The following is a 23,839-nucleotide window of genomic DNA, read 5'->3' on the forward strand; positions in this document are numbered from 1 at the left end:
AAACTTTCGGTTTTCAGAGCTTTATGGATATTGGAATTTCGGATAAGGGATTATGGACCTGTACTTCCCTTATAGGGTTGTTATGAAGATTTAAACAAGATAAGCCGAAAACATATTACACAATGCTGGGTAGGTACTCAGTAAATATTAATTTTTTTCTTGGAGATATTAGAAGTTTTTGATTGTTTTTTAATTTATAAATCTTGAGTTCTCATTCTTTTACTGAAAAGAAGCTATTTCAGTTTCCCTTAAATGTTATAATGGGATTAAAGAGGGACTAGAGGCCAGGTCTTAAGAGTGCAAGATTTGGGCTGAGAAAGAAAGCAATAGGTAAAGCTTAGGCTTGGCATTAGCAACCAGTCTGGATTTCTACCAGGTACCTTTTCAAGATTACTGTAGATTGAGCTTTGCTGGTTGGGGGAGTCATACTCTAACTTCTCTAGAGTCTTAAAAGCAAAGCAAACCTTGTGACCCTCTTGTCACCCTCTTGTCACTGCTTCTTTGTTTTTCCACAGAGTGATAGAAGGAAGTCAAGGCACCATTATGACTCAGATGAGAAATCAGAAACAAGAGAAAATGGTGTTGCAGATCACCTGGATGCTCCCAAACCCAAAAAAACTAAAATGAAAGAGAAACTAAATGGTGACACTGAGGAAGGACGTAATAGACTTTCAGATGAATTTTCTAAATCTCGTAAGTCAAGAAGAAAAGATCTGTCAAATGGAGATATTGATGAATATGAAAAAAAATCAAAGCGAGTGTCATCCTTAGATAGTTCTACTCATAAATCAAGTGAAAATAAACTAGAAGAGGTATGGATACTTTTTGTTTTGCATTTGACATTATCCTTGAAATACAGGATAATTTGATTCTTTAAGACTAACTAGAATTTATTCTACAGTATTTCCTGCTTACTGTCCAATACTCTCAGTTGGACTGGGGAGTCTATACAGCTGAAACCTGAGCCTTTTCCCCTTTGTCTCTTGTTTCTTTCATTATATTGCCTTTTTCTTGGTGAAGAGATTGGTGCGGGGGGGGGGGGGGGGGGGGGGACTTGGTCAAGTTTAAACCTTGCCTGTACATTTGGGTTCCTAAATAGATTTTCCAAATGCTTATTGATGATCACTTACTTGCATTTCTTATGGTTATTTCAGCCCTCATCATTACTCATGAATTAAGTTCTGACTTTCTGAAACGGGGTACATAAAGGCCTCTTGACTTTGTATATTTTGCCTTCTGTTTCTTGTGCTTCTGTAACAATAGCAACTTTCAATGATTTTTAGGTCTTACTGTAACTCAATCTTAAAGCTGTTTGCCTTTTTAAAACAGAAATGAAACATATGAAAATGATCTGAAGAAATTTGTTCTCCTGAATATTAATTTTTTGGGAGGTATAGAAAACATGCTTAGTATAGAATCTTCATTCCTGGACTCATTACTTTTGCCAGTATCTGTTAGAGTAGGTATATTCTTGCACAGAATTTACTCAATTTGTTCTTGCACTTTTTTTTTTTTTTTTTCCCCCCGGTACGCGGGCCTCTCACTGTTGTGGCCTCTCCTGTTGCAGAGCACAGGCTCCGGACGCGCAGGCTCAGTGGCCATGGCTCACGGGCCTAGCTGCTCCGCAGCATGTGGGATCTTCCCGGACCGGGGCACGAACCCGTGTCCCCTGCATCGGCAGGCGGACTCTCAACCACTGCGCCACCAGGGAAGCCCTGTTTTTGCACTTTTCCTCTAGCAGAGTTCATAGGTTTATCTGGGCATTACAAATTGTCATTAAATTACTCAGCTCTTAAACAAAAAAGAACTTTAATATTCTTAATAACTCTTGGTATTTAATAATCTTTACATTTAAAGAATCTGATAGTTGCTGTTAATTTAAATACATTTGAGCTTAATTTAATGTGTAATCTTTGGGGAGCTTTGAGAAAAAATGTTGAATCCTTGCTTTACAATATGGTGTTTTTTTATTTGCGAGTTTGCTATTTGTCAGGAAGCATATATGTTAGAGAGTTGTTCTAAATAAGGCCCTACAAATCTGTATTGCTGAGCAGCAGAGTGTACTTCTTGCTCTGTTGGGATTTTGCCTGCTATAGTGCTCTGTATTGTAATAAGCTTAACTGTTTATTATTTTGTTTAGATTATGTTAGGGTTCAGGAGTTCTACTTCTAGGAATTTATCCTCCTAAGGAGATTATCACGAGGTGTACAGAGATGTATGAATCAGTATCTTATCACAGTGATGTTGGTAATAGCGAAAAATTTAAACATCCTAAATGTCTGATAGTAGGCAATTGGTTTGATAAAATATGCTATACCTATGTAATAGAATGCATTGATCTTAAAGGGCATAGATATGTTAGAAAGGTATTCAGTCTATCTTATTAAATGAAAAAAATGATTACAAAGGAGTATATACATATGTTTTTATTTCATTTAAAAATGTATATGTACATAGAGGAGTGTGTGTTTCAAATGTGTCTTTAGCTGATTGGATTGTAGATAATTTTACAATTTCTTTCTTTTAATATGGTTTCTAAAATTTCTGCAATGAAAATGTGTACTTTTCTAATAAAATTTTTTTCTTTAATCTTAAAAAGATAACATTGAGGTTTGCTTAAATGGATTAAATTTGAATTTGATGTTATGTCTTTTATCTGGTTCTTAGTTTGAAACTTGTTATGGTGTGTGGTTTTGGAACTACCTTCTTTAAACAACCAGTAATAAAGTTTTTAAGTAGATATATTGTCTTTGTTCTATATATGCATTGACTAGTACACAAAGTTTTCAATAGATGTTAAATGACAATGTCATGCTGACCTCTATATATGTTTGAGAAACTTTCAAGCTTACAGGAACTTTTCCTTGTATTAATGACATAAAAAATGCTTTTTAGATTCATAGAACAACTTATTTAACTTTTAGTTTTAGAAACAATTTACTTTCCTCATTGCTTAGCTTCTTTTGGGGCGGTTTTATAGGCTTGTGTTAATCTTCATAATTAATATTATCTATATCTGTGAATATGATTTAGATTATTGAATACCTCTTTCATAATACATTCAGTCAAGTGGAATTATATTTTGATCTATGTAGTAAATGTATTTCTAAAGAGTTTTATGTGTGAATTAATCATTTTTAAATGTATTATGAGAAAGTGTATTAAGCTTGTTATTTGAAGAGACAGTTTTGAAATTAAAAGAATTTGCCACTAATTTATCTTGTAAGTTAATCTATACAGTTTTTGCAAATACTAACTAAAGTTGGTTTGTTAGTTCATTTAGTAGAGCTAAAAGCAGTAAATGAGTGAAAGATTCTAAATACCTGGTCGGATATGAACTATATCAGTTAGGCCTTTGATTTCATTTTGACAGACACTAACACGTGAACAGAAAGAAGGAGGCTTCTCCAATTTCCCTATTTCTGAAGAGACTATAAAGCTTCTGAAAGGTACCATGAATTTTTTTTAATTTATTTTATTTATTTTTGTCTGTGTTGGGTCTTCATTGCTACACGCCGGCTTTCTCTAGTGCAGTGAGCGGGCTTCTCATTGCAATGGCTTCTCTTGTTGCGGAGTACAGGCTCTAGGCGCGCAGGATTCAGTAGTTGTAGCTCACGGGCTCTAGAGCTCAGGCTCAGTAGTTGTGGCGCACGGGCTTAGTTGCTCCGCGGCATGTGGGATCTTCCCGGACCAGGGCTCGAACCTGTGTCCTCTGTACTGACAGGCGGATTCTTAACCACTGTGCCGCCAGGGAAGCCCCGGTACAATGAATTTTAATGGATATGCGATTGAAAATCTAAAACTAGATTTTAGAAAACTCTTGTGCCTTTTCTGACCAAAAGGAGAATATACAAAGCATAGAGAAATAGCTTTTTTCATTGCAGTTATTTCTACATCATTTTTTTGGTATTCGGTTCGGTTTTTAACTTTAAAGAATTATATGTATTTGTCAAAAGATCAGGCCAATTTTTTTTTTTAATAAATAAATTTATTTATTTATTTTTGGCTGTGTTGGATCTTCGTTGATGCGTGTGGGTGTGCCGGCTTCTCATTGCGGTGGCTTCTCTTGTTGCAGAGCACGGGCTCTAGGTGTGTGGGCTTCAGTGGTTGTGGCTTGTGGGCTCTAGAGTGCAGGCTCCATAGTTGTGGCGCACAGGCTTAGTTGCTCCGCGGCATGTGGGATCTTCCTGGACCAGGGCTCGAACCCGTGTCCCCTGCATTGGCAGGCAGATTCTTAACCACTGTGCCACCAGGGAAGTCCTTCAGACCAATATTTAAATAATTCCTCTTTGGGGTAGGAATAAATGTAAATGTTGTTAGGTGATGTATCTTTAGGCACATGTTGATGAATCAGGAATGTTATTTTCAAATAAATGTAGTTTTTCCTATTGCTGGTCTTAAGTAAATATTTCAATGAAATCTCATTTTACAGGTCGAGGGGTAACATATCTCTTTCCTATTCAAGTTAAGACTTTTGGTCCTGTATATGAAGGAAAAGATTTAATTGCTCAAGCGCGGACAGGAACAGGAAAGACATTCTCTTTTGCCATCCCCTTGATTGAAAGACTCCAAAGAAATCAAGAGACAATTAAAAAAAGCCGCTCACCAAAGGTAACCATTATAGGGAGTAAAAGGTTTAAACATTACTCTAATGGAAAGAGAAAGAAAGAGTATACTGGTCTTGGGAATGCCCTGGTGGTCCAGTGGTTAGGACTTGGCGCTTTCACTGCCGTGACCCGGATTCAGTCTCCAAGCAGGGATTGAATCTGGGAACTAAGATCCTGCAAGCTGCACAGCGTGACCAAAAAAACAAACAAACAAACCACAACATACTGGTCTTAAGTTCAAGTACCCCAAAGATAGAAAAGTTAGTCAGTCCTGGGGCATAAAGTAAAAATTTGGGTCCTAAAGCAAAAATTTGATTTTTAAGATAAATCTCAAATAAAGCTAAAGTGAGTTACTGCGTATGAATGTAATGTGTATGGATCCATAGATGTCTTTGATAACTGTATATTATGAAGCCAGCATATCTGATTTTAGGAGTATTTACAGTTAGTATATTTAGTGACCTTTTTCTTCTCTTTTTTCAATTCTGACCTTTGCTTTTAAACAGTAATTTTGCTGAAGTGGTATTTATTTGCTCATTCAGTAAATAATATTTATTTTACTGATTGACTTTAAGAGTATTGTAGAAATGATACTGCTACTCCCTGTGTTGTTGGAGTACTGGAGATCTGTCTTAATTTATCAGTAGTAAAGAACAGAGAGGACCTAGTGAAATTTTAGCCTAAAATTTGACCCTTTTAGAACCTATGTTCACTTTCAGGTTCATAAACGTGAAGAAGAAAAGAATCAGTATTGGGACTTCCCTGGCAGCCCAGTGGTTAAGACTCCACACTTCCACTGCAGCAGGCACGGGTTCCATCCCTGGTTGTGGAACTAAGATCCTGCATGCCGCACAGCGCGGCCAAGAAAAAGAATCAGTATCAAAATTTGAACAGATATGTGGCTAAAAGTAATTTGTTCTTTGAGACTTCTAAATATTATTACAGTGTGAAAGTAAATTCACATATATGAATGTAATTAAATAACAGTGGTCTTGGAACAGGACAAATCTTTTTTTAGAGAGTTCTGTTTCTTAGGTGAAATTAGGAAGTCTGAAAGTAATAGAAATAGGACACAGTCCCAACACTGCATTTAAAAAGCTTTTATGCTAGAAGGACATTACTGGAGATTCCAGCTCCACCACTTCTAGCTACTTGATCTTGGGCAAGACTCAACTTCTCTAAAACTCATGCTCCTCATTTGTAAAACTGGGAAAATAATGCCACCTCATTGGGTTTTTGTGAGGATCAAATTAAATAATTCGTGTAAAGCACTATTGTTGTTTGCAGAATTATAATCAGCATTGTACATAGAAAGTTTATGGCTACTTTTTGTTAAATCTGCACTTTCTAAATATCAAAAAAAGAGAAATAGAGGTAAATCAATTTTTGTATAACCTGTTTGAAACATGAGTTTTATTTGCTTAATAAGGGGCTTTGCCCCTTTTTCGGTAAGTCTCTTGGGATCCTGTGTAGAAGAAGCTGCTCTCATTAAACACCAAACAGTTAAGTCCACTCTCTGGTACTAGCTACAGATTCGGTTTCATATTCTACTTAACAAATAAATTGAAATATTTCTTTTTAAAAAATGGCACATATTGGACATTCATTCATTCACTCATTCAACAAATATTTTTTGAGTATCTATTCTGTGCCAGGCACTGTTTGAAGTTCACGGAATATATTGAATAATATGACATAAATAACAGTACTGACATAAATAATAAATAGTACTGACATAAATCCCTGTCTTCATGGAGCTTACATTTTAGTGGGTGAGACAATGAGCAAATCAGTAGAATATAAATATTTTATATGGTGTAAGTGCTAAGGAGAAACAGTTAAGCACAGTTGGGAGGATATGAAAAGAGGGTTAGAAACCTCACTGAGAAAGTGACTTTTGAAAGGGGACCTTAAGGAAGTAAGGGAGGATATAATAAACATAAGCTGTTCTTGTTATTTGTGCTCTGTCTTTAAATACTATGACATTAATGATGAGATTCCTAGTTTTAAATGCACCTTAAAAAATAGTCTTCTCAGTTTGAACTTAGAGGTCTACAGAAACTTACCTTTTGGTTTTTTAAACCTTTTGCTTAGGTACTTGTTTTGGCTCCTACAAGGGAACTGGCAAACCAAGTAGCCAAAGACTTCAAAGATATAACTAGGAAACTCAGTGTGGCATGTTTTTATGGTGGAACATCATATCAAAGCCAAAGTGAGTAAACATGTCTGATGGTAGCACAAAGATCTATTTGCTACTCAAATCTAAAATCTACATTTGAATTTTTACATATTATTGACATTTCTCTCCTCTCACAGTTAATCATATTCGAAATGGTATTGACATCTTGGTTGGGACCCCTGGTCGTATCAAAGATCATCTGCAGAGCGGCCGATTAGATCTTTCTAAACTGCGCCATGTTGTGCTTGATGAAGTGGATCAAATGTTAGATTTAGGTTTTGCTGAACAAGTTGAAGATATTATCCATGAATCCTACAAAACTGGTATATCCTAATTCAAAATAAGCACATTAGCAATTCTTTTCTTATCTAAAAGCTTATGAATTTTTTATTTTATGATTTTTAATACATTGTCCCCAGTGTTCTAACAAAACTAAAGGTATTTGGTATCTGTTTTCTTCCTGAACAAGAAAGTACAATAGCATACTTTAACCATTTTCTTAGCTTTCTTTGCTTTCTTCCATGTATTATTTTATAGTAAGTAGTTTTACTAACTCATTTTACTGATTTCTTTGCTCATTGTTATTTCTTAAATTCTCATCTTCCTTCTAGGTTCAGTTTTCTTCATATTGATATTTTCCCTCAGTTTTGAAAGTAGAAAGTTTTGATAATTGCAGTAAAGTTTATATGTTCAAAATTCACCCCAAGTTTTGAATTTTTCATTATTTCTTTGAAGTTTGGGGGGATTTTTAAGAGCTGACTACATTGTGGGATATTAAGAAATTAAGAAAGCATTTGAATTCTTTTTGTTTATTTAAGATTCTGAAGACAATCCTCAGACTTTACTTTTTTCTGCAACTTGCCCACAGTGGGTATACAAAGTTGCAAAAAAATACATGAAATCCAGATATGAACAGGTTGACCTTGTTGGGAAAATGACTCAAAAGGCTGCAACTACTGTGGAAGTAAGTAGCTTTCCAGTGTGATAGATTTTAGCTTTTAGTTGATATTTTGAAATTTGTTGAAGTTAAACTTATGTTTTGGGTACCAGTTCAGGCCAAATATCTCTTTTTTGCCCTTAGTCAATAAGATACCTATGTATTTCTATAGTTTGAGACTCAGGAGCAGAGTAAAATAAATAGGGGGAAGAAAGTTTGTGAACAGGCAAGTCCTAACAGGAGATATACAGGCATCCATAGAGACAGACTTAAAGTATGTAGAATGTGAAAAACGAAGTAATTCATCCCAATTTGCTGGTGTTGGGATAATTTGTTAAAGCTTAGGTGGAAAAAAGATCCTCATTTCATACCGTATACCAAAAATATTCCCAAAGATTTAAAAAAATTAAGCCATAAAATAATTTACAGCAGATTGTAGGTCAACAGTTATTTGATTTGAGGAAAGGGAAGGCTTTTCTAAACATAAAGACAGAAGAAAGCACCATAAAGGAAAAGGTTTATAATTTTGACTCCATGAAAATTTAAACCTATAGTATTTTTTTTAAAAAAAGAATTAAAGGTAATATTTGCATTATTTTGACAGGTATGTACCATATATGTCACTTTTACATCTGACAGATGTAGATATATGTGTATGTAAATAAAAATAGTCCAGGTGAACAAGAGTATAATCTATAAATACAATGTAATGGTTAAAAAGAATGAATTTGACTCATAAAAAACAGATTATAAAATGATAAGTACTGAATCATACTATTGTAAAAAATACACAAATAATCCTAAATGGATTTTTAGGTATTTATGTACAAAGTTAGGTGGGAAGGATAAACATCAAACTAATAATGATGTTTACTTCTGGGAAAGAGGACTTTTATAGTATGGGATGGTCAAAGGAAGCTTTTTGTATATTTTGTAATGGGTAAAAGTTTTACATTAAGAACATAAAATGTATCAGTGAAGAAAAGTTTATTAATGGGACTTCCTTGGTAGTCCGGTGGGTAAGACTGTGCACTCCCAATGCAGGGGGCTTGGGTTCGACCCCTGATTGGGGAACTAGATCCTGCATGCATGCAGCAACTAAGAGCCCGCATGCCGCAACGAAGATCCCGCATGCCGCAACTAAGACCTAGTGCAGCCAAAATAAATTAAAAAAAGAAAAGAGAAAAGTTTATTAAGGGCACTTTCAAACATGTACAAAAGTTGAATAGTACAAAGTATCTGATGTACCCATCACCAGGCTTTAACACTGATCTTTTCTATACCCCCATACATTCTTTAATCCTTACGTTTGAAGCAGTCCAGTCATCATTTCATTTTTGTATAATTATATATTTTTTTAAAAGAATAAGGCCTCTTTAAAAACAAACAAAAAACCACAAAGTTACCATCATAGTAAAAAAACCCAATTTTTTAATATCTTTAAATATCTAGTGTTCACCTTACCCTAGTTGTCTTTTTTTTGTAAATAGGTTGTTTGAATATGGATTCAAGTAAGATCCTTATATTGCTACTAATTTATATGTCTTAAGTCTTTTTTTATCCATGTGTTGAACGTTTATTCACCATCATTTTTTTTAATTGAAATATAGTTGACGTACACTATTTTGTTAGTTTCAGGTGTACTGCATAATGATTTGATATTTGCATATATTGTGAAACGATCACCACAATAAGTCTAATAACCATCTGTTCCCATACAAAGTTGTTGCAATTTTTTTTTTTTTTTTTTTTCGGTACGTGGGCCTCTCACCGTTGTGTCCTCTCCCATTGCGGAGCACAGGCTCTGGACGCGCAGGCTCAGCGGCCACGGCTCACGGACCCAGCTGCTCTGTGGCATGTGGGATCTTCCCGGATCGGGGCACGAACCCGTGTCCCCTGCATCAGCAGGCGGACTTTCAACCACTGCGCCACCAGGGAAGCCCCTGCTGCAATATTTTTGACCGTATTCCTTATGCTGTATATTGCATCCCCGTGGCTAGAAGTTTGTACCTGTCAATCCCCTTTACCTGTTTCGGGTCCCCATCTCCCCCGCCCGCACTTTGGCAACCACCATTTTGTGCTCTGTATCTGTGTGTCTGTTTTCATTTTGTTTTGTTTTGTTTTTTAGGATTCCACATATAAGTGAGATCATACAGTATTTGTCTCTCTGTCTGACTTACTTTCTAGATTCATCCATGTAGTCGAAAATGGCAAGGTTTCATTTTCTTATTGATGACTGAGTAATATTCCATTGTATGTATACTCCACATCTTCTTTATCCATTCCTCTGTTAAATCCTTTAAAATACAGGTCCCTCTGTCCCTTTTTTTCTTTGCAATTTTTTATTGAAAAGAACTGATCATTTGTCTTACAAGTTTCCCATAGTCTCAGTTTTGCTGATTTGCAGCCCTGTGGTGTTAGTTAACATGTTCCTCTGCTTTCATTTTCCTTTGAGTTGATGGTAGATTGTGAGGCTTGATCAGATTCAGGATCTTTTTTATTTTTATTTTTGAGAGGTAGGGAGGAAGAAGCAAGACTTTGACATACCTGGTACAAATGATTCTTAGTTTCTTCTTTGTGCTTATCTCTTTTTTCCCTGTGTTATGTAATTAATTGTTTTAAACAATGTTACTGAGATATAATATGTTAAAATGCACAGACTTAAAATGTTACAGTATATTTTTTCCCCAACATTTTATCATGAAGGTTTCAAACAGGCTGAAAAGTTGAGAGAATTTTACAGTGAACACGCATATACCCACCAGCTAGATTCTGCCATTAATACTTTGCTATATTTGCTTTATTGCATATCTTCTCATCCCTATATCCATCTTATTTTTTTATTTATTTCAAATTGCAGAAGTAAGTATAATTCCCCATAAGTATTTTAGTTTGCATATCTTTAGCTAGAGTTCAATATTTACAATTTTTTTATTGACGTAAAGTTCACATAACTAAAATTAACCACTTTGAAGTGTACCATTCAGTGTCATTTAGTACATTCACAGTGTTATACAACCATTGCTTCTATCTACTTCAAAACGCTTCATTACCCGAAAAGGAAATCCTATAACTATTAAGCATTTACTCCCTATTCCCCCCTTCTCCTAGCCCCTGGCAACCATCAATCTGCTTTCTGTCTCGATGGATTTACCTCTTCTCGTTATTTCATATAAATGTAATCATTACAACATGTGGCTTTTTTGTGTTGGGCTTCTTTTGTGTAGCATAATGTTTTCAAGGTTCATCCACCTAATATTTACAATTTTTGAGATAAGATTTACATACAACAGAATGCAAAATTTTAAGTGTACATTTGCTTCGTTTTGACAAATTCATACACCTGTGTAACCCAAACCCCTATCAAAACAAAGAATATTACCATGATCCCAGAAAGTTCGCCCGTGCCCCTGCCCAGTCCCCGTTCAGAGGCAACTACTGTTCTGCTTTTTTTCCATCATAGATTATAGATTAGTTTTGCCTGTTTTAGAGCTTCAGACAAATGGAATCATATTGTGTATACTCTTTTTCTGTAAGGCTTCATTCACCCAGCATATGTTTTGAGATTCATCCATATTGTTGCGTGGATCAGTAGTTGGTTCCTTTTAATCACTGAACAGTATTCCACTGTATAAGTACACTACAATTTGCTTATCCTTTCACCTACTGATTGCTGTTTTCAAATGGGGTTGGGGAGAATCGTTGTCTTATTGTCTTCCAGGAAGGCCAGTTCTTGAACAAATAGAAAAAACAATGTACAAGAGAAATCTTTTTCAATAATTTTAATGAAGCAGATATTTGATATTTTCTTTCTTCAAAGCATCTGGCCATCCAGTGCCACTGGTCTCAGAGGCCAGCAGTTATTGGAGATGTCCTTCAAGTCTACAGTGGGTCTGAAGGGAGGGCTATTATCTTCTGTGAGACCAAAAAGAATGTAACTGAAATGGCCATGAATCCACACATAAAACAGGTAAGTCTTTTTTCATGCTTTCTCTAATTGAGATTATAGGTATGAATCACTGAGCAAAAAAAAAATCATGTCCTTTGTGGACTAGGTTTGATAGTCATTCTTGGAATTGAGTCTCATTCAGAAAGAATTTATAGCCAGCCTCTCATGATCTGTTAAGTCAGGATAGAATTCTGTCCGTTTTCATCAGAAGTTTTCTTAAAACTTTGCAAATGTGATCTTGAAAATACAAAGAGTGAAACAAAATGAGTTTCTATGGGTAAGAGTGGGTAATATTTTAGAGTTGGGTATAAAAAGAATCGCAAATATTTATTGAATGAATGGATCAGAACACTAAATCCATGTGTTTTTTGCTGTTAACTTTTTATAGTAGAAAATTTCAAACTTATACAAGACATACACAGAAGTTGACAGTGCAATGATGTGTTCGTTTTCCAGCTGCAACAATTATCTTATTTCATCCAAATGCCCACTCATTTCTTGCTTCTGAAATTATTCTGAAGCAAACCGTAGATAACATGTTATTATGGCCATAAATATTTGGGTACGTATCTCTAATGGAAAAGCATTATTATTGTTTTTTTAAATTTATCCTTTCGGCTGCACCATGTGGCATGTGGGATCTTGGTTCCCCAGCCAGTGTTCGAACCCGTGCCCCCCTGTAGTGGAAGCGCGGGGTCTTAACCACTGGACTGCCAGGGAAGGCCAGGAAAGGGTTATTTTTTTAAAAACTCATAATACGGGCTTCCCTGGTGGCGCAGTGGTTGGGAACCTGCCTGCCAGTGCAGGGTACAAGGGTTCAAGCCCTGGTTCGGGAAGATCCCACATGCCGCAGAGCAACTAAGCCCGTGCGCCACAGCTGCTGAGCCTGCGCTCTAGAGTCCGCGAGCCACAGCTGCTGGGCCTGCGTGCCACAGATACTGAGGCCCGTGCATCTAGAGCCAATGCTCCACAACGGGAGAGTCCACTGCAGTGAGAGGCCCGCGCACCGCAGCAAAGAGTAGCCCCGCTTGCCACAACTAGAGAAAGCCCACGCACAGCAACGAAGACCCAATGCAACCAAAAGTGAATAATAAATAAATTAAACAAACAAAAACACTCACAATACTGTTATGACATCTAAAAAATTAATAGTAATTAATATCTTCAAATATAAATTAGTCTTCAGATTCTCAGTTGCCTCATACATGCTCTGTTTTCTGTAGTTTGTTATTTGGAACCTGGATCCAAATAAGGGTCGTTTTTTTTTTAATTAATTAATTTTTTTTGACTGTGTTGGGTCTTCGTTGCTGTGTGCAGTCTTTAGTTGCGGCGAACGGGGGCTACTCTTCATTGCGGTGTGCGGGCTTCTCATTGTGGTGGCTTCTCTTGTTGTGGAGCACAGACTCTAGGCGTGTGCTCTTCAGTAGCTGTGGCATGCGGGCTCAGTAGCTGTGGCACACGGGTCAGTAGTTGTGGCTTGCAGGCTCTAGAGCGCAGTCTCAGTAGTTGTGGCGCACGGGCTTAGTTGCTCCGTGGCACGTGGGATCTTCCCAGATCAGGGCTCGAACTCGTGTCCCCTGCATTGGCAGGTGGATTCTTAATCACTGAGCCACCAGGGAAGCCCCAAATAAGAGTCTTGTGTTGTGTGATTTCATTAAGTCTCTTCAATATATGGATTCTTCCATCTGTTTTTTTCTTGTAGTTCTTTTTATTATTGTTTAAGAAACCAAGTTTTCATAATCTAGAGTATTGCTTCCCTGTGATATCATTTAACATGCTCTTCTGTTTTCTGTATTTCCTATAAATTCAGGTTGGTTTGTTTGTGGCAAAATTATTTCATAGGCAGTGGTGCACTTCCATCAGGAGGTATATAATGTGTAGTTCTTTCTCTTTTTGTGATGTTAACATTCATTGATAATAACACCCTTGGTCCTTGTGTCAATGTCTCTCCAGTTTTTTGTTGTTGTCTGTCACTTGTTATCTAGAAGATTCCCAAGGAAGGGCTCATGGAAACAATATTCACTATTGATAATAGCTTGTTTGTAACTTTATACCTTAAAAATAATTTTGGATGGATATAACATTCTTGGTTCACATTTTCTTTCCTTCAGTATATTAAATATGTTTTTCCATTGGAATAAAGCATACTATAATAAAAAGTCTGATGCCAGTCTGATTTTTTTTTTCACCTTATAAGTGATTTGGTTTTTTGCCTGAATACAAAAGCTTTTTTCCTTTTTCTTTAAAAATCAGTAGTTTTACTAGAATATATTTTGGTGTTGTTCTTCTGAGTACACAGTGTACACAATTTGTAGTTTCAAATATATGTATTTTTTAATTGCAGCAAAATTTTCTTGAATCCTAATTTATTGATATTTGGTTTGTCTGATTGCTTTGGTTTTTCTCTTTAGGGACTCTTGTTATATGTATGTTGGCTCTTTTTTCCTCTATCCTTTGTCTCTTTATCTCAGATCTTTTTTATCTTTTTCTTTATTTCAGTTTTCAAAATTTTCAAAATTAAGGCATCATCTGTTGTGTTTAATCAGTCTTGTATTTCTTCCAATATATTCTTCATTTATGAAAAGTCTTTGTCTTTTGTTTCTACTTCTTTTTTTTTTTAAATAAATTTATTTATTTATTTTTGGCTGCATTGAGTCTTCGTTGCTGAGTGCGGGCTTTCTCTAGTTGTGGCGAGCAAGGGGTACTCTTCGTTGCGGTGTGCAGATTGCAGTGTCTTCTCTTGTTGCGGAGCACGGGCTCTAGGTACGCGGGCTTCAGTTGTTGTGGCTCGCGGACTCTAGAGCGCAGGCTCAGTAGTTGTGGCGCATGGGCTTAGTTGCTCCGCGGCATGTGGAATCTTCCCGGACCAGGGCTTGAACCCGTGTCCCCTGCGTTGGCAGGCGGACCCCCAACCACTGCGCCACCAGGGAAGCCCTGCCTCTCTTATTTTTGATAGTGTTTAAGGTACAGTCTACAAATTATATCTCAATAAAGCTGTTAGAAGAAATAAAGGTCTCCCACTTTCTGAGCTCTGGTTGATTTTCCCCTCACTTTTATCTGGGTCATCTCTTTCCTTTGTTTCTGGGATCCCTGGCATCCTCAGTTTGGATTCTGGGTCCAATAATTTCTCCTCAATGTGGGGGCACTTTGTCCTGGCAAGGGATCATTGGTTTGTTAGTTTTGAAGGTTCATGTGGGCCCAGGATGTTCCAGCCTCTTTCACACCTTACCTCTGTCTCACAGTTACCCTTGAATGTGCAGAAATTCTCCCAGTTTCAGCTGACTTTCTCAAATTGGCCCATTATACTTTCCAGGGAGTATCTGTTCTTAGGACTAGCAAGTCCCCCCCTCCCCTTCACCCCTAATACATACAGGTTTTGTCCCTACCTGCTCATATTTTGGAAACCATGAAAATACCTTGTCACTAAGTTTTGTCATAGATCTTTGTGGATTTTTTATTTTGTCATCCTAGTTGCCCTGTTTTATTTATTTATTTTTATTTTTGGCTGGGTTGGGTCTTTGTTGCTGCTGCGCGTGGACTTTCTCTAGTTGCGGCGAGTGGGGGCTACTCTTCATTGAGGTGTGCAGGCTTCTCATTGCAGTGGCTTCTCGTTGCAGACCACAGGCTCTAGGCGCACGGGCTTCCATAGTTGTGTCATGTGGACTCAGTAGTTGTGGCTTGTGGGCTCTAGAGTGCAGGCTCAGTAGTTGTGGCTCACAGGCTTACTTGCTCTGCGGCATGTGGGATCTTCCCAGACCAGAGCTCCAACCGTGTCCCCTGCCTTGGCAGGCAGATGCTTAACAACTGCGCCACCAGGGAAGTCCTGCCCTGTTTGTTTTTATGTGAGAACTGGAGATTCAAAGACAGTGCAGCCACAATCTTCTCCAGTATCATTTTAACTAATTGTGTAACTTTAGCTTTGTATCCAGTAAAAACAGAGAGTCTAAATAGTGAAAGAATGTTGAAGAGTAGTTAATTTACCTTTCCTTTCTTTGCTTTAGAACACTCAGCAGCAGCTGTCTTGTAGAGCTATTGTTTTTTTCTTTTTTGTTTGTTTGTTTTTATAAATTTATTTATTCATTTATTTAATTTTTAGCTACATTGGTCCTTCGCTGCTGCACGCGGGTTTTCTCTAGTTGCTGAGAGCGGGGGCTACTCTTCGTTGTGGTGCGCGGGCTTCTCATTGCAGTGGCTTCTCTCGTTGTGGAGCACAGGATCTAGGCGCATGGGCTTTAGTAGTTGTGGCACACGGGCTTCAGTAGTTGTGGCTCGTGAGCTCTAGAGCACAGGCTGAGTAGTTGTGGTGCAGGGACTTAGCTGCTCCACAGCATGTGGGATCTTCCTGGACCAGGGCTCGAACCTGTGTCCCTCGCATTGGCAGGTGGATTCTTACCCACTTCAGCACCAAGGAAGTCCCTTACTTGTACTTTAAATATTGGCATTCCTCACAGTTCTAACCTCTGTAATTGTTTCTTCTCACTTAACATATTCTTTCTGAGCATAGTGATTAGTTGCAGTTTGGAGTCTGACGGATCAAGATTTTTTTTTCTTTTAACTTTTTTTTTTTTTAATATTTATCTACTTATTTGGCTGCACCGGGTCTTACTTGTGGCACGCAGGATCTTTTTTAGTTGTAGCATGTGAACTCTTAGTTGCAGCATGCGGAATCTAGTTCCCCGACCAGGGATCAAACCGGAGCCCCCTGCATTGGGAGTATGGAGTCTTAGCCGCTGGACCACCAGGGGAGTTCCCAGATCTGGATTTAAATCCTAGTTGTGTTACTTACGAGATGTATAACCTTGGGCAAATAACTTCCTATTTCAGTGCCCCTGTTTCCTTTTTAAAAAGTGGTATTAGGGACTTCCCTGGTAGTCCAGTGGTAAAGAATTCGCCTTCCAGTGCAGGGGACACAGGTTCCATCCCTGGTCAGGGAACTAAGATCACACATGCTGTGGGGCAGCTAAGCCCGCGTGCCTCAATTACTGAGCTCACATGCCTCAACTAGAGAGCCCGCACACCGCAAACTACAGAGCCCACGCGCTCTGGAACCCACGTGCCACGGCTAGAGAAGAGAAAAACCTGCATGCCACAACTAGAGAGAAGCCCGTGTGCCGCAACGAAAGATCCCGCCTGCTGTAACTAAGACCTGACATAGCCATAAATTAATTAATAATAAATCTTTTTTAAAAAGTGGTATTAAAAATTTTTTCATACTTTTAAGACTTAAATTATCATTTAAAGTATTTAGTATAGTGCTTTTATAATAAGCAGTCAATAAGTGTAGAAATATAGAAGTACAGAGATGTGTATAGATAAATATATCTATCTAATCACTCCTGTGGTTCCAGTCATTGTGTATATGCTGATGATGTCCAAATCTTTTTCCAGGTTAGCTCTGTCTCCAGAATCTAGACTTGTGTTTATCATACTGGCCACAGACACCCCAACCCACTGTCTACCTAAAATTGAGTTTATTCTTTTATATGCTTATACCCACTGTCTCCAGCATTCCCTGTTGTTGAATGATACCCATAGTTCAAGCCAGAAATCTACATATCACCCTTGACTTCTCTTCCTTCCTTTTGCCATCCAGGTAACTACAAAGTATTTTAAGATTCTATTTCCTATGGTTTAAAGTGGTCCACTTCTTCCCTACTTCTGTTGCAGAAGCTCAAAATCTGGGAGTCATATATATGGTTCTTTCCCTTATACCTCATTTCTACTCCCTTCACCAAGTCCTCTCAATTTCATATACTAGTATTTATTTTTTTCTTTTTTCTTTTTTTTGGCTGTGTTGGGTCTTTGTTGCCGTGCACAGGCTTTCTCTAGTTGCGGCGAGCAGGGGCTACTCTTTGTGGTGGTGTGCGGGCTTCTCATTGCGGTGGCTTCTCTTGTTGTGGAGCATGGGCTCTAGGCGCGCAGGCTTCAGTAGTTGCGGCACGTGGGCTCAGTAGTTGTGGCGCATGGGCTCTAGGGCACATGGGCTTCAGTAGTTGTGCACGGACTTAGTTGCTCTGCAGCATGTGGGATCTTCCTGGACCAGGGATCGAACCTGTGTCCCCTGCATTGCCAGGTGGATTCTTAACCTCTGCGCCACCAGGGAAGTCCCTGCTAATAGTTCTTGAATTCATTTACTGCTTAGCCCCTACTTATCTTTCCAGCCTCATCTTATCACACTTTCCCCTTATTTCTGCACTCTCACCATACCTGCTATTTTTCCTGTCACCACAGGGCTCTTGAACTTGTAGTCTGTCTTGCCTAGCAGCTCCCATCCTTCAGATATCAGTCCAGAGTACTTTTCTGTAAATTCTTCCTTGCCCCAAACTAGGTCAGGTTGTCCTCTTCTAAACGCCCTTTGCCTCTTAGACCCATGCATCTTGAGTTACACTTGTTGGCTAAATTTATTTGTGTGCCTAATTACTTGATTAATGCCCATTTCCTCGACCAGAGTATCAAGACGATGAGGACAGAGAAAGTTTTAATTTTTGTTTGCCATTTTATCCCTAGTACCTGATGTGTAGATTACCACATATTTGTTAAATGAATAAATGGTCATTGCCACTGCCTTGATGAGGCCACTGATATCTCTCCTGAATTTCTACAACAGTCTGCTATCTGAGTCTCCCTAGCTTTTGCCTTGCCCTTGTCTAATATATTCTATACATTGTAGCCAGAATATTCCTTATAGAATACAAATATGTTCATGAAAATTTTCTGCTTACAATTATTCAGTTGTTCCATATTGTCCTCAGGATAAAATTCATATTCCTTTTCAGTCTCATCTCTCACCACTTCTCCTTTTAACTCTGTGCTTCAGCAATACTCAAATATTTGTAGTTCGCCAGAAACATTAATTATGTGTGATATTTCTTCTTTCTGGAACTCCCTAACCTCCTCCTTTTTTTTTTTTTTTTTTTTAACCTGACTACTAGTTCCTTATTATCTGTCAGGTCTCAGCTTCAGTGCTGCCTTCCCTTCAAACTAGATTGAGTTAGGTTCCCCTCTTAGGTATTTCTATAGCACCCTACACCTTCTTATAGCACATATCATACTGTATTGAAAATACTTCTCAACTTGTCTGTCCCAGGGTCGTTTCTTTATGATTGTTCCAGAACCTGGCATAGTACCTGGAGCATAGCAAGTGCTCAGTGAATTCACTCATGAATGCATTATGCTTAGATGCTGCAGTTTAGATACTGTTGGAGTTAAATAATTGTTACAAACTTTTAACTTTTAATAGTGGCTAAGAATACTAGGAAATTTATTTGTAATACTAGGAAATTATTTGCAGCATACATGGAAGATCAACCCAGTATAAATTGGTTCAGCTTCACTGAAAATTACAGAAATGTAAATTAGAACAACATTGGGAAATCATTTTTGCCTATTAGGTTTACAAGGATTATGATTCATAGTTTACAGGTGGGCGGTGTATATATATATATATATATATATATATATATATATATATATGGGGTAAGATGAAATAAACACTCATAGAATGTTGAAGAGTAAATGGGCATAATTTATTCTTTTTAAATTGAAGAATAGTTGATTTACAATATTGTGTTAATTTCTGCTGTACAGCAAAGTGACTCAGTTATACATGTTCTTTTTTATATTTTCCATTTTGGTTTATCCCGGGACATTGAATATAGTTCCCTGTGCTATACAGTAGGACCTTTTTGTCCATCCATTCTATATGAGATAGTTTGCATCTACTAACCCCAACCTCCCAATCCATCCCTCCCCCACCTCCCCTTCCCCTTGGCCACCACAAGTCTGTTCTTTATGTCTGTGAGTCTGGATTTTGTTTGTTTATTTACAACTTCTTTTTATAATATAGTTTTAATTTAATAGCAATAACTATTAAAATGTTAAATGTTCATAATTTTTGACCCAGAAATTCAACTTCTAGATATGTAACCTACTGAAATATACTAAGGGGTCTGCAGTTGTAAGTACAAGGTTATTCGTTGTAGCATTGTTTCTGAAGATGAAAGTTTGGATCCTACCCAAATCAGTAGGGTACTGCTAAAATAAATGATACTGGGAATTCCCTGGCAGTCCAATGGTTAGGACTTGGCACTTTCACTGCCAGGGCCCAGGTTCAATCCCTGGTCAGGGAACTAAGATCCTGCAAGCTGTGTGGCATGGCCAAAAAAAAGATACTGCAGCCATATGAAGAAATCATGTATAATTTAAAAAAATTAAGTAGATGTATATCTATAGATGAAGAAGAATGGCTAAGATATAAAAGATTTATAAAGCAGGTTGTAAAACAGTACATATATAGTAAAACCCCATTTTTATAGGTGAATACATAAAATTGTATGCTAGGATTTGTGAGGGGTCTGTGTGTCTGTATGTATTTAAAAAATAATATGCGGGGCTTCCCTGGCGCAGTGGTTGAGTGTCCGCCTGCCGATGCAGGGGACACGGGTTCGTGCCCCGGTCCGGGAAGATCCCACATGCCGCGGAGCGGCTAGGCCCGTGAGCCATGGCCTCTGAGCCTGCACGTCCGGAGCCTGTGCTCCGCAACGGGAGAGGCCACAACAGTGAGGGGCCCGCGTACCGCAAAAAAAAAAAAAAAAAAAATGCGGAGGAATATTCACCAAACTGTTAGCAGTTAATTAGTAGGAGGCTGATATTAAGGGAAGCTTTTGCATTTTATGTTAAATGTTTTTCTGTAACGTTTGAGTTTTTAAAAACAATAAGCATGTATTTTTATAATTATCAGAAGGTAAGATTTAAAAACAACAGCAACATAAAAGAGCACAGACTGTATGGTGTCTGGTGCTATGAATTGCAAATATGTGCTATACACTTATTTTTCCTTTTTTTTTTTTTTTTTCAAATAGAATGCCCAGTGTTTACATGGCGATATCGCACAGTCACAAAGAGAAATTACACTGAAAGGCTTCAGAGAGGGTAGTTTTAAAGTTTTGGTGGCAACCAATGTGGCTGCCCGTGGTTTGGACATTCCTGAGGTTGACCTGGTGATTCAGAGTTCACCTCCACAGGTAGGAAATAAGATTTCCCCCCCCAGTTTTATTGAAAAATAATAGACATACATCACTGTATAAGTTTAAGCCGTACAACATGATGGTTTGATTTACATATGTTGTGAATTGATTGCCACAATAGCTTCAGCTAACATCCATCTTCTCATGTAGGTATAAAAGAAGGAAAGAAAAAAAAGTGTTCTCTCTTTGTGAGGAGAACTCTTGTGCTTTACTCTCTTCACAACTTTCCTATACTATATCATATAGCAGTGTTAACTATAGTCATCATGTTGTACATTACACCCATAGTACTTATTGTTCAACTGGAAGTTTGTATCTTTTGACCACCTTCCTTCATTTCTCCCTCCCCCCATCCTCTGCTTCTGGTAGCCACAAGTCTGATCTCTGTTTCTATTTCAAAAGTATTCAACTTTTTTATTCATTCATCTGTTGATGGACACTTAAGTTGTTTTCATGTCTTGACTATGAAATAAATAAATTTCATAGTCAAGTAAATAATGCTGCTGTGAACATGGGGGTGCAGATATCTTTTTGAATTAAGTGTTTTTGTTTCCTTTGGATATATACGCAGAAGTGGAATTGCTGGATCCTGTGGTAGTTCTATTTTTAATTTTTTGAGGATCCTCCATACTGTTTTCCATAGTGACTGTACCAATTTACAGTCCCACCAACAGTGCACAAAGTTATCTTTTCTCCACTTCCACAGCAGCATTTGTTATCTTTTGTCTTCTTGATGATGACAGTTCTAACAGGAATACGGTGATACCTCATTGTGTTTTTAATTTTCAAGGAAATGAGATTTGATTTGGAGAAAATAAGAACAGCTATATAAATTGCTGTTTTATTTTTAAGACATTGCTTATATATGAAAAATATGTTATCTTTTCTTGCTCTTAGCCATTTTTTGTTAGTGTGATGTTAAATTGATCAGAATCTGGTGCCTTTGCAAATTATTAACCTCTTTATTTGGATTTGAGGCATGGAATCATGCAAGAGAATTATAAAAAGTTGCCATGTAAAGAACCCTGGGATGGAGTGGATAAAAAGTTTTTAAATCCTATACCCTTTATTGCAGATGGGATGTTTCAACATCCCCCTTTGGGATATTGAAAAGAGCAACAGTATTGAAATAAAAATGTTATTATTGATAGTAGTAGTTTTGTTATTTTTCTTATTATTTGGATGCTGGAATGACTGTTTAATTTGCCAGATTTTTAAGAAGAGTTACCTCTTTTATTTTTAGGATGTTGAATCCTATATTCATCGCTCTGGGCGCACAGGTAGAGCTGGCCGGACAGGGATTTGCATATGTTTTTATCAACCAAGAGAAAGAGGTCAATTAAGATATGTGGAACAAAAAGCAGTAAGTAGAGTTAAATTATTTCAGGCTTATTATCTGAATGGTGCTGTAGAAAAGAGATCTTTTTGTATTTGTTCTCACAATTAGATCGTTATAACTTTTCTCAGTTTAAGCTGCATTTGGATGTGAAGCGTGTGGAGAGCTAAATTTATATTAGCTGCAAGATCTTGTTTTAATACAGCTTTTATTGTGAAGACAGAAGAGCTGACTTTCTCATTTTTCCCTTGAACTTCTCCCTTGATACTAAAATCAGAAGTGCATTGTGATTTCAGTACCTCTTAGTCCAGTATTGTAAATGGATGAATGTGACATTGTGTTGGTGTAATAGTTAAGATTATGTCGAGTAATGGTACACTAACCAGTTTCTATAAGAAATTACACATTTTTTGTGGTCTGGAGTTTTTGTGGTATTTCACATTTTTCCTATTTTTATGATGGGTGTTTTCATACACTATTTCATATACTGTGTAAAATGAGGATAATAAGAAAAAAGTTGATTGATATAAAGAGCATCCTTTTCTTTTCTTTAAATCAGCTTTATTTTGCAACTGAAATTCCATGATTGTAACTAAGAGACAATTCAAAAACATTTTTTTTCTCTTTCTAGAATTTGTAATTGATGATTTATTAGAAAATCTTTTGATCTGCTAGAGCTTGGAAATCTTTAAGTCCAAGAAATGGAAATTCAACAAACTAGATTAATTTAGGAATTAATTGTAAAGACTTCCATTTTTCTTTAATGTAATTCTTTCATTTTCAGGGAATTACTTTTAAACGTGTAGGTGTTCCTTCTACAATGGATTTAGTTAAATCTAAAAGCATGGATGCCATCAGGTATGCTTTCTGACCTTGCTGAATGATTTTTTTCTTTTGTATTAGGCTATACATCTTTAAGCTCTCCTAGTTCACATATCAGAAAATTTAATCACCAGTTTTACCAGCAGACATTTAATTATATTAAAATACGAAAACGTTTCTCTCTTTTCCCATTCATTCTCTTATCTTTAATTTTTCCCCTTTGTCTTGACCAAGAAAATTTACTATTTTTAAACCATAGGTCTCTGGCTTGCGTTTCTTATGCTGCTGTTGATTTTTTCCGACCATCAGCTCAGAGACTGATAGAAGAGAAAGGGGCAGTGGATGCATTGGCTGCAGCATTAGCCCACATCTCTGGCGCATCAAGTTTTGAACCACGTTCTTTGATCACCTCCGATAAGGTAGAAGTCTGTGAGAAAATTGCATGTGGTTGAGAAGGATTAAAACTGAACCATAGATATGTCTCTATCTGGAGGGAAATATAGGACATCTTCACTTTGCACAGTACTTTGTTAACCGAAACTTGCATACCAGAACCTAGTCCTCATTTTGTTTGCCATGGAGCCATGCAAATCGAGAAGTAGACTCTGCAGCTAACACAACACCACTGCAAAGTAAGGATTGCTTGTATATGTGGAGGGTGTCTGTGTGTGTGTGTGTGCGCGCGCGCGTGCGTGTGTGTGTGTAAAAAACACCATCTGATCTGTCCCCCTGCCAGTTCAGTATCAGATGTCAAAACAAACCATACCCAGAGCCATATATTCCCATTATAAAGGTATATTTTACTCTCTATAATTAGTAAGTAATCTGTGGGATGATACTTTAGCACTGAGCAAATACCCTATCCCTAATAACCCACCAGATACTTCTCAAGAAAACATTTAAACCATACTTCTTAAGCAAATATGAAGATAGACTTTTAAAGCTAAGAAGTATATAAGAGGTAATTTAATCCCAACTTTTAT

General features: G+C 37.3%; 1 protein-coding gene across 4 annotated transcripts in view; it reads left to right on the forward strand.

Annotated features, from left to right (window-relative positions):
- Positions 1 to 23,839, forward strand: part of DDX50 (DExD-box helicase 50) — a 32,594-nt gene that overhangs the window by 3,110 nt on the left and 5,645 nt on the right. Inside the window, exons 2-13 of one of the 4 annotated variants that reach the window (XM_060126286.1) lie at positions 18 to 129; positions 516 to 812; positions 3,374 to 3,449; positions 4,433 to 4,611; positions 6,702 to 6,819; positions 6,924 to 7,109; positions 7,605 to 7,750; positions 11,544 to 11,693; positions 20,534 to 20,695; positions 21,942 to 22,061; positions 22,819 to 22,892; positions 23,116 to 23,275. In XM_060126286.1, the coding sequence (XP_059982269.1) occupies positions 624 to 812; positions 3,374 to 3,449; positions 4,433 to 4,611; positions 6,702 to 6,819; positions 6,924 to 7,109; positions 7,605 to 7,750; positions 11,544 to 11,693; positions 20,534 to 20,695; positions 21,942 to 22,061; positions 22,819 to 22,892; positions 23,116 to 23,275 (1,560 nt within the window). In that variant the 5' untranslated portion in view covers positions 18 to 129; positions 516 to 623. The remainder of the gene's footprint in view (positions 1 to 17; positions 130 to 515; positions 813 to 3,373; positions 3,450 to 4,432; positions 4,612 to 6,701; positions 6,820 to 6,923; positions 7,110 to 7,604; positions 7,751 to 11,543; positions 11,694 to 20,533; positions 20,696 to 21,941; positions 22,062 to 22,818; positions 22,893 to 23,115; positions 23,276 to 23,839) is intronic. The other 3 variants (XM_060126284.1, XM_060126285.1, XM_060126287.1) reach the window with 3 other exon arrangements.

This window comes from Lagenorhynchus albirostris, chromosome 16, assembly GCF_949774975.1.
Source record: "Lagenorhynchus albirostris chromosome 16, mLagAlb1.1, whole genome shotgun sequence".
Lineage (NCBI taxonomy): Eukaryota > Metazoa > Chordata > Mammalia > Artiodactyla > Delphinidae > Lagenorhynchus > Lagenorhynchus albirostris.